The following is an 11475-nucleotide window of genomic DNA, read 5'->3' on the forward strand; positions in this document are numbered from 1 at the left end:
ATTTGGTTATGGTTGGAGAGTATCTATAGGGGTAATTTAGAGAAAATTGATAAATATGAGAAATTGGTCTTATATTTAGGACCAAAACCAACTCAACAATTGAGTTCTATATTAAGGACCGAAGAAGTTTTATAATTCTTTTAAGGAGTAAAAACGGACTAATACTCTCTGGACAAAAAAAGGGGATTGGTACTCTAAAATACAAAGAAAGAGCAAATTATAATAACATCCCTTTATTTATCTCAATTATGAACAATATTTTTTTATCTTCAAAATTTTCAGAAACTTCCCCTCAAATCAAAGTTACATAACACACCTTGTTCTATATTTTTAAAATTTTATTTCCAATCCTGTAATGATTAATTCACCATTCAAACATATCCTTTGGACCAAAATATCCCTATTAATAATGAATGTTGCTTATGTGAGAAAAAAAACTTTGGCTAAATCACTATTCTATAGCGTTGGCCAAAAAAAATTATTATTGTTGTTGTTGTTGTTCTTATTATTATTATTATTATTAAAGCGGAATTTTTTCATCCAAAAACTTCAAACCTCGCAGCCGAAACCTTAAATCCATCCAATTATATATTAAACGAATGACATATATAACAATTTATGATTAGAAGGTCAATCAAAGCAATACTTGGTAGTAATCACTATATAACAAAACCTTAACCCTAACAGAAAAATTGTGTATAACAATTATAACTAACAAAATCAGTAAAAAAAAGTCTCTGTTCAAAAACTTTTATTGGTTAAAATGACCTAATTTCAAGCATTTGTATAACTTTTTGTATAGAAATAATGTTATAGGGTGTTTATACTTCCTGTTTATAAAAATATATCAAATTCTTATAGTCAACAAATTTTTTAAATAGAGACCCCCCCTACTTTTTTTAATTATAAATCATCCACTCATTACGAAGAGTAACACATTCTAAAAAAGACATTATATAATGAATCTAATGATAGTAGATAGGAGGAATCAATAATTTGCCTATTGGGTAAGGCGTTTGAGGGGTTAAAAAGTAACTTATAGTGTGATAAGTAAGTTTGTAAATTTAGAAGATTTTTGTTATAGTTTTTGGCCAATCTAATTTATGGGTCAAAAGCTTTTTTTTTTTTTAAGTACAATTATAAAAGCATTTAAAATTTACTTATGACTTATATAAAAATAGCTTTTTAGAATTAAAATATATTTTTGCCCTTATTTTTATATTGTTCTTATGCTTCTTTTTATATGTTCCTTATGCTTCCTAATCAATTTTTAGTTATTTATTTTTAATATTCTTTTAAGTGAAAATAATTTTAACAGTTTTTATAATATTTTAAATTTTAATATTTTTTAATTTTATTTTTATATAAATTATGCAGAGTATATCGTCCAATTAATTATGTAATACTCTTCCGGTTTTTAATATAGGACCTAATTGTTAAGTTAATTTTGGTTCTAAATATAAAACCTGTTTCTTATATTTATCAATTTTTTCTAAATTACCTCTATGAATACTCCCTCAACCATAATCAAGTAAGGAAAGGAGGATATTAAGAAAGATTATTATGGTATTTGAGAAAAAACATGTCATATTTTTTATAATTAATTAACTTAGTTAACTTCTTTAATCTAATCAAACTAGTTAAATAGGTCTTGTATTAAAGACTGAAGGAGTATTATTTGGTTCAAAAATTTTCACATTACTATAATTTCTAATCTAAATATATTTTATTCATTAAATATAATTTCTTCCTATTATAATAATTTAAAATTATTATATTCTGTAAATTCATATTTTTAATCAGTTTTTATTATTTAATAAAAGTCATGCCCAATTTGGTTATTCTATAAAATAAACTTACTTATTCAATCATAATCCAAACAATTTTTTTACTTTTAAACTAACTTTTATAAAAGTCAATGTAAACATAAATCGCATTATTTAATCTAACTTTTTTAAAAATCAGCAATAATATTTCCTTGTACATTGTACATTGAAATGTCATGATTGAAATGTGAATAATAATACACAGAATATTAAGGAAAAAGAAATTTAATATTTATGCCCATGAAATTTAGCATTCTAAAATCACGTTCCATGCGTATAGATATTCGCTCTCCCTGTTTTTTTTTTTTCCCCCTGTACAGCACTGAATATTTTATGTATGAGTTTTAAATTCTTGGTGTATGACTATTAAACGATATAAATTATTTGTTTCATTCACATTTAGGCTGTCACATTTTTTTTAATTCTTAAGAAAAAAAATCTTGGCCATAATTTTATAATTACTTAATTATTTAGTTCTGAAATCTAACGTCCTTTTCACATTTCACTATGCATATAATTTTGTAGGAATCCATATAATTTTATAATTATACGCATATAATTACTTAATATGCATATAATTTTATAATTACTTAATTGTTAGCTATGAAATCTTAATATGCATATAATTTAAGTAATTATTGCTCTTACAGTGGTTAGAATGGAACTTGAATAATACAGCTCATGTGGATGGTTTCATATGGAATTTGTGGTTTGCTTTTCTTGGCCGATCCTTACGGCTAGCACGAAATGCTCATATTTTAAACGGAGCGTCAAGCAGATGTACTGATATTATTGCACACACACGGGCATGCATTTCATGGTGCGTCTTTCCACTCCACCAGCTGGGGACAAGCTCCCTGCCTCCAATTCACTGGTCTCCTCCCCCTCAGGGTGTCGTTAAATTTAACGTTGATGGCTCCTTTAACGGTAATACTGGTATTTGCGCTTGTGGTTAGATCCTTAGAAACCATGAAGGGAAGTTTATCCGAGGCTTCATGTACAACATCAGAGTAGGAAGTGCGTTTACTGCATGGGGCATATTATGGGCCTTAAAACTGGCTTGGGACTGGAATTTTAGAGATGTAATTATTGAAAGTGACTGCTGCGAGGTCATATCGGCAGTTCGAGCTGAGACTCCCATCGAGCACCACGATTATGCTGTGCTGACAGAGATCCGTGGTTTGTTACTGCGAAGCTGGAAAGTGGAGCTCGTTCTATGTGACAGGGAGGCCAACGCAGTTGCTGATGCTATTGCTAAGGAGGCCGGAACCTTGATGCATGATTTGAGGATTCTGCAGAGTCTGCCAGATGGTGCTCGTCATTTGATCCAGGAGGAAGACACGAACTTAGCTTCCTTTTTGAGTTGTAGTGGGTAGTTTGCCGTAGCTTTTCCTTTCCTAATAAAAAAAGAAATCTAACGTCCTTTTCACAATTATTAAGAATGATCCTGTCCAGTCCCCTATGGTTACTTCAGGGTGGGTGGTTGGCATTGACTGGCCTGACTTGGGAAGCTTCGTACCTGCCTTTTGCTCAGTATGAGTGTTCAGTGATTGGTTGGTTTTGGGAATAAATTAAATTTTTGTTTTATTAAAATAGCATGATAATTACCCAATCTACCCATGGTAAACAAATCGTGCGGCCCCAAATCGAGCTACGGTCCCTCACGCTCCACTTCACTTGACTCTGGTCTTGTACTTCTCTCTGTTCAATTTTTCCCCTCAGCTCCGCAGCGAGCAACCATGAAGGATCGCTTCCTCTCTCAAGTCTCAACTCCATGCTTAACATTTCATACCACTCTCTCTATTTCTCTTCAGTCTAATTTGCTTTTCGTCTTTTCTGCGCCATTGTCTTTATTTGCTTCCTTCCTCTTCCTCTTACCTACTCCATCGCCGTTGCAGATGTTCTCGTGCTTGAGGTCGCCGGCGAAGACAATCCAGAAGGGCACATTTTTGGATCGCTGCCAGTCAGCGGTTACATTCTTCATGAGACAGCTCGTAGTCTTACCGGTGAGTCTCTCGAGCAGAGCTTCAAATTTTCTCTCTGGCTGGCACAGTATTTGTATATGTCTTTCTCTGTTTGGTGAAAGGTTTTACAGAGACTATATCAGTAAGGAAAACGTTACAGATTATAGGGCTAATTTAGCCCCAAAACACTAGCCAACTGTCAGTTAACATACTAGTGGCGTGGTAAACACGAATTCAAAAACAAAGAGATGGAATGTTGAGTATAACTCAAGGAAAACTTCCGAACTTCTTGACAAAAACACACTTTTTAACACTGAACCGACACGCAGGAGGGCGACTTGACCCTACGCGCTCGTCAATGGAAAGACTCGAGCTTCCCCCTTTTAGTACTCCATAAATATAACTCTTTCCTCGTATTAACAGTATGTGTTACTGCCTCTTCTTTCTTAGTCATTTGCCAAAAAGAGAAAAGATCATACACTAGCTAGTTCTCCGTCCACGATGAAGAAGAACGCTAGTTTTGGAAGACACTTATCGGACTGGCTCCGAAATGGGCTGGTTCTCTCCAAGACTCTGCCCTTCATCCTTGGTAACATTCGCTTCTATGTCTTACATCAACATGTTCTTGTATTAGCTGTATTTTCTATCAGAATGAACTCTCTTTGGAGTGATTCAGCAATGACTACTAACGCAATTATTCCTCCAATTATATTTGTATTAATTCGGGTTTAATTACAAGCCATGCTTTGATACAAAACGCAGTGGTGGATGTGATGGTGGACTTCCTTACTGATAAAGATGAACATCATCAGAGTCATTGGAAAGCTGCTATACTTAAGAATCTGGTAGATATGATATCAGAAGTGCTCAAAGTTGCTATAGCGCACGTATCAGATACATACACTGGTCCCTTCACTGTGATCAGCTTCTGCACCGCCGCCTATGCTATGGTAAGCCACACACACTGCTCATTCTCTGATGTCATCATCTTTCTTCTTCAACTCCACCTTCTTCCCTGATTTTGTCGAATGTTAATAGAGAATCCATGAAAGGCAAGAACCATGCATGACCGCCGTACCTTGCTGAAATCCACGATCGAAGCCATGGCCATCGTCCTCCACACCTATTCTGTCGTCCGACCTTCAGGCCTAGCTTTCATATAAAATTCTGTCCTCAGGTGGATCAGTAAGTAATTAATAAGAAGATAGTGTGACATGGATACAAAGTAAATTACATATGTGTTGGGTTCGGGGAATGAGAATCACAGGTATTCTTGCGCTTACAAAGTTAGGATGCATTACTTAATATATTAGCAATTATTTATTGAAAGAGTACTTTAAGATCAAATAACAAATGTAAATTTAATGACAGGGGTTGATGTTACTAGGGGTTCGTGGCATGTTGATTTTCGCAATAGTACTTATTGCGTTGGGCAAAGCCGGGAAAGAACCAACTTCTGAATTTTTTTTATAACCAGCTGATGAGGGAACAAGTAAGTAGAAAACGTACTGAAGAAAAAGAACATCGCTCAGGATTTTTGTGGCATTTTCTTGCTTCCTACGCTGGTAAGGCTATAGGTGTCTTTTCGTTAGGCAACTACAAGCCCTGGCGGACAAGGTTCAAAATTTCGTCTCTTGTTATGGAAACTACGAGCTTATTATTCTTCTCTGGCATTTTTTTTCTATTACTCTGAACAAACTATAAACAGTGAGGAATCTAGTGGCAAGAACAATTCCGATGTTGAAAGTGAAGAAAGAGTGGAAGCTGTTCGCACAGAGGAGGAGCAAGTGAGGGACGTGAAGAGCCTTTATCCCCCTATTATACTCTTGGGGTTCACCTTCATCCCTTACAGTTTGGTTTTAAATTGTGGCGACACTTATTTTGTCGTGCAAACAAACATGTTGGATTCTAGTGTCGGTGGATTCGATGTGAGTGTCATTGTTTTCTTTGTACTCCAATCTTCGGTTGCTTCTGTGGTCAGATTGATCCAATCAAGATGTCAACTGATGGAACCAGTTTGGAGTATGGCTGTTGGGATCCTTTGCTCAGCACTTTGCGCTTCTCTTGCTCTTCTGGTGGAAAGTGTTGGGAATATTTCCATAGGCATCTGGGTTTTAACCCCACAGTATTTGCTGCAGCGAATAATGGAAGGATTTGCAGAATTTGGTCTAGCGAGCTTCCTTCATAATCAGCTGGTGCCTGAATCAATGAGAAGATACGTGTACCCGTGCGTTCCGATACTGTTCGGGATCAGAAGATTTTTCAGCATACTATTTGCCTTAATTGTTGTTCGCCGGAACCCCTTGGATCGGTGTTTTCTGATATTGGCAACACTAAGCTTCGTGTCCTTTTTGATTTATCTGTGCTTAGCCAGGTTAGTGTTTGCCAGGTTTCAAGGGAAGGGAGTGTTGGAAGGAGCAGCGACGTCGAACGAGTCCAGGTGAATATTGAGAGGGAGTTAGTTCTGTTATCAGTATAGTTATAATACTACCTCCGGTCCTAATTATAAGATCCAGTTGACTTATTTGAGGAGATTAAGGAAATAAGTTAAGTTAGTTATTTGTAATAAATAAGTGTTGTCATTCCTAAAATATCCTTACTAAATAAGTATATTGGCTAGAACTATTATTATTAGAAGGATTATCTTGGGAAAAAATGCATAAATATGAGAGACAAAATGGATTGGGGTCTTATAATTAGGACCAAACAAAAAGTCAAATGGAGTCTTATAATAAGGACCGGAGGTAGTAGTAACTTGCAGACGTTGTTTCTGTTTGCTGATAACGCATTATACTTTTTACGTTGTTTTGATCGGATCTTCCTCCAGGTTGGATTCTCAGCCTAGTCAGCAAGAGAATGGTGAAGCGGCAAGTCGCGTGAATCAGGTTCAAATACAACTAGAAAGAAGCAAGACGATCAAAAGGAAGACGTCGCAGCTGATGCAGCTGGAAGAACTGGTTTAACTTATTTTAGGTGTTAGATTTTTGGGCTTGGATCCGCCCTTGATGGGCCGGATTATTTGACCCGGTATAAAGAGAATATATCAGTCAAATATCCAAGCGATATCATGATATGTTTGACTTGGTCAAACATTCTGAATCATATCCAATCGGTTACGATATAAATCTAATTAATTTATATTGTATAGATTAAATATATATTAAGTATATATATTTAGAATTAATTAAGATTGATTCTGGATTTGAATTCAAAATATCATGATATTATGAGATAAGGATATATTATATCTTATCTCAGATTTTATCTGATGGGCTCAGTGGATATTTTTATGCTACCCAAAATATCCCTGACAAAAGCTATAAATAGAGGCTTCCCCCCATCAGTTTAAATCACTCCAGTAGTAGAGCTTTCCTACTATCTCTCTCTCTCTTAATTTTCTTTCTTGCAAAAGTGGTGCTCTGCTGTGCACTTAAAAGCTCAGACTTTTATAGTCTAGCTTAAGCGTGAGCTAAGGAGATCCGACCGACCCGACCCGAGATCCGACCCGGTATGTTTTCGATCCATTCTCCAATTTTTCTTACATTAGGAAATCTTGGCTTGTAAAACGTGTTAAAAAAATGTTCTTTTCAATTGAAAGGGGGAACGAGTTTTTTTGTTTTTTTATCGTTGTGATGAGTGTCCCAAACTCATTGTATCTGAGCTATTTAGATTTGATATTCAGATTTGATTTGAATGATTCAAATTAATTTTTTTATTTTTATTTTTAAATAAAAAATTATTTACCAAAAAAGATATAGTTAATAAATTATCTTTATTTTAGATTCTATATTCATTAAAATAATTATTTTTAAAAACAAAAATTAAAAGGAAATTAAATCTAAACCATCCAATTCCAATCTGATGATTCAGATATAATATACTTGATTAAGATATTAAAATGTTACTTATTTTACGTAAAATTTAATAATAAAAAGAAAATCCAAAAAACATTTACGAAGAATCTCAAAATTAATCGGCAGGCTGGAGGTACAGTTGACTTAGGGACAGTAAGCACCCCAGGCCCCAGCCCAATAATTAGGGCGTGTGAATAGTAGACGCGCAAATAAGAAATGGAGTCCAGTGCATCTTTAACTTCAGATTTGGGCAACACTACTTCAATTTTTCCTTGTCTCGGAATCCAGAGTTAAGGTGAAGGTTAAGGGCCTGTCTGTTTCTTTTTTGTTTTTTTGTTCTCAAAAAATTTTATAAAATTATTTTTTAGAATAAGTTTTGAAAACAAAAAACAAAAAAATTTGTTTGGATAGATGAGAGTTGTCGTTGATAGTAGTAGATGGTGGATAGTAGGTAAGAAGATAAAAAGATTTCTTAAAATTTTTTAAAATAAAAAAATTTAAAATAAAAACAAGAAAACATATAAAAGTTGTTTTGATTTTTTAGTTTTTAAAAACATGTTACTGTTTTTTGTTTTTTAAAATAATCAACTAAAAACAAATTACCAAACATTTTTTTTTGTTTTTTTGTTTTTAAAAACAAAAATTGTTTTCAAAATAAGAAACCAAACAAGCCCTAAGAAACTGAAGTTTTTTTTAATTGCCCAGAGTATCATCTCACCTGAACGGTAAGAGACTAATATCTCGGGATACTGTTAGGTGCCGTAGCGGGGACTCCTCCCAAAAGTATTTTTTCCATGCACAATCGCTCCAAAGATTGAACCCAGCTTAAAGAAATAGTTAAGTCGTTTGAATAGAGACATATGAGCTTTACTGTTGCCGAGACACACACTAAACTAAGCTGGGGGAATCAGTTTCAATACTCATCACTTTGATGAGTATCCTAAATTCATCATATCTGGACCGTCTATATCTTATTTGAATAATTCAGATTTAAAATTTTTAATTAATTATTTTTAAATAGAAAAACTATTTTTTGAGATAATGATATTTAAGAGATTATCTCTATTTTAGATCATATACATGTTAAATAATCATTTTGAATAAATAAAAATAAAAAATTAAATATGAATTATCCAAATACTCCTCCTGTCCTTAATATAGGACCTAATTATTGAGTTGATTTTGGTTCTAAATATAAGACCCATTTTTTATATTTATCAATTTTCTCTAAATTATCCCTATGGATACTCGTTCAACCATAATCAAGTAGAAGAGAGAGAGGGGTATTAAGAAAGATGATTATGATATTTTAGAAAAAATATGTCATATTTCTTATAATTAACTAACTTATCCAACTTCCTTAATCTAATCAAATTAGTTAAATGGGTCTTATATTAAGAACCGGAGGACTAAGATATTGGTGATGTATATGTGATGAGTTTAAGGTTACCGAAACTGGTTCTTCTAAGTTGGGGGTGTCAATTGGAGGAAAGTTCCCTACTTCCCGCCTAATTCAGTTACTGATATGTCTGTAAATCAAGCAAAGTAAAACCTGTAACACAACCTGTATTCGAGAAACAATAACAAAGGATCAACCTATATATACCAGGTCTCGAGCCGCTTGATCTTTAGCTCTGCCACTTTTGGAATCAACCTGCGAAAAACCAGACAAAGAGGTTGTTGTTGTGTCTAGTAGGCTGTTCCAGGTTTCGGTTTGGACAAAAATCAAATCCAAACAATTGGTTCACAGAAATATTGGGACCTAATTAGCCACCAGTTTTCAATATTTCATCCATGGAGGATGATACTTTTTATGTTTTAAATGTGTGAATCCCTTTCATCTTCATCGCTCTCTCTTCAGACGTGCTCTATATTTTCCTCTCTCTGCCTCTCTCTCTCTCTCGCCAACCTGCTTTCTCAATCGATTTCGAATATTAATCTTCTTTACATTACCATTCATCTCTTCCTTCTTGTTTGAGTAATACCGCAGCTTCCTCCCCCACATTCTGCTCATTGTTATCGATAGCCAAGGACCAAAACGATGCATATAGATGGATATATATATATATATATATATATTAACACTTGACGTTTGCCACTCCCGCTCACAGCTTCAGGCTCGTCCTATGTATGCATCCACATTTATAACAGAAGTTTTGCAGTTTCTCATTTTTTATCTCCATCCATGCGTCCCATTCAGTGCTCATCGATAAAACGGCTTCGTTTTATCAGACCGGAGAACTGTGAACACAAGAGAGAAGCAATTTTACAATAACTCAGAGATAAAGAAGAGCGGGGGCCGCACGAATTTGGAAAGGTTCCCATGTCCTGCGGAACAAACTTTTAAGGGAGAATAAAAATACGTCTTGGTAAAATTAAAGCATTCTGTAATTTTTTTAAGTAATCGCTATATTTTTCTGTTCTTTCTTAAAAGTTTGCTTTGGAAATTTTTTTTTTGAGTACAAATTTATTCTCAAAGTTTTGACTGGAGTATTAGGTGTCTAAAAATTTTTTTGAATGCAAATTTATCTCAAAAGTTTAAAATCATAATAATATTATCCTAACTGTTAAAAATATTAATTAACAGTTAACGTTACTATTTTAATAATCTATGTTAGGGCCCGGGAAACTGTCAACGCTCGTGGTGCCCACGCTCTCCTTTCTCTCTGTCATTGACTCAGTGTATAATTGCTTCCCTCTCGCATTCATAGTTCTCTAGGCTGACAAAACGAGGCCGTTTTATTGACAAGCATTCAGTGCGACGCTCCTCCAATCCACACTTCACAATCCTTAGGTTTGGGGATGCAAAATTCAGATGCCAAAGGCTTTCAGATGTACAAAATTCCGTCATTAAAGCACGGTTCCTCAACCATCACCGCCTCTCCAGCGCTACCTTCTAACAACATTTTTGTCCCTCATAATTTTTATGATATTCTATTCACACTTATAAGAAAAAGTAAAAATAAATTTCTCACTCATTCTAATAGCAGAGGGAAATTAATTTAAAATAAAAATGGAAAATAAAATTTCTTAACTATTTTGGTCAGCGGTGTTCATCAGACATAACAAGGCTACAACAACCTCCTTCTATCTCTTCCAATGACAACCTTTCCGTCTCGTGACCCGTTCTTCCCTAACGGCATTTCTTCTCGTTCGGGACTAGACATAACTAAGATGGGTCAAAGAATGAATTTTAATAAATTATGCAAAATGACCTTGTTAATAAGTAATCTGTAAGTTCTCGTTATATATAAGTGCTCTTTAAATCATGTCCTGACCCTAATGAGTTTTAGAGACCCAGTTCACCTAAATTTTTCTTGATAAAAAAAATTATGCAATTTGAATTAAGTTGTAATTAATATATGTAACATATAGATAAAATGGTAGAAAGATAAATCAATTATTAATACTCTTCTCCTCTTCCCCTTTTAAACCAAATAACGAATCATTAGAAATCAATCCCTCCCCTCCCTTCCAACAAAATCAAACAAGCCCCTTCCCCAACCCTCCCCTCCATCTCCATCCTAAGTCAGGAGAATTCATCGTCAAGTCTTAAGCATCCTAAGTCAAAAAGGTTCTAGCCTATTTGTTAAACGAGGTGCAGAATTGAAATGTAAACGTTTTAATTGCAGGGGTTGATGTTACTATGGGTTTGCGCCTCGTGGAATTTCAAGCTTAGTGCAGGAGTAGGTCTTCTTGTGGTGATTTTGGCAACAGTACTTCTTGCGCTAGGCAAGGCCGGACGCACAACTTTAAGTGATTTTCTCAATTATCAATTGAGGAAAAAAAATAAAGAATATATATACCGATAATGACAGAGAAAAGGAATAC

At 34.4% G+C, this 11475-nt stretch overlaps 1 protein-coding gene across 1 annotated transcript; it reads left to right on the forward strand.

Moving 5' to 3' along the window:
- Positions 1–2634: 2634 nt before the first annotated feature.
- On the forward strand, positions 2635–3202 carry LOC114719610 (uncharacterized). The gene is made up of 2 exons (XM_028905123.1): positions 2635–2700; positions 2783–3202. Exons 1-2 carry the CDS (start codon positions 2635–2637, stop codon positions 3200–3202), a joined length of 486 nt encoding a protein of 161 aa, XP_028760956.1.
- Positions 3203–11475: the final 8273 nt, after the last annotated feature.

Source organism: Neltuma alba, unplaced genomic scaffold (genome assembly GCF_004799145.2).
Source record: "Neltuma alba isolate B1F8T4 unplaced genomic scaffold, ASM479914v2 tig00011927_pilon, whole genome shotgun sequence".
In the NCBI taxonomy this organism is placed as follows: Eukaryota; Viridiplantae; Streptophyta; class Magnoliopsida; order Fabales; family Fabaceae; genus Neltuma; species Neltuma alba.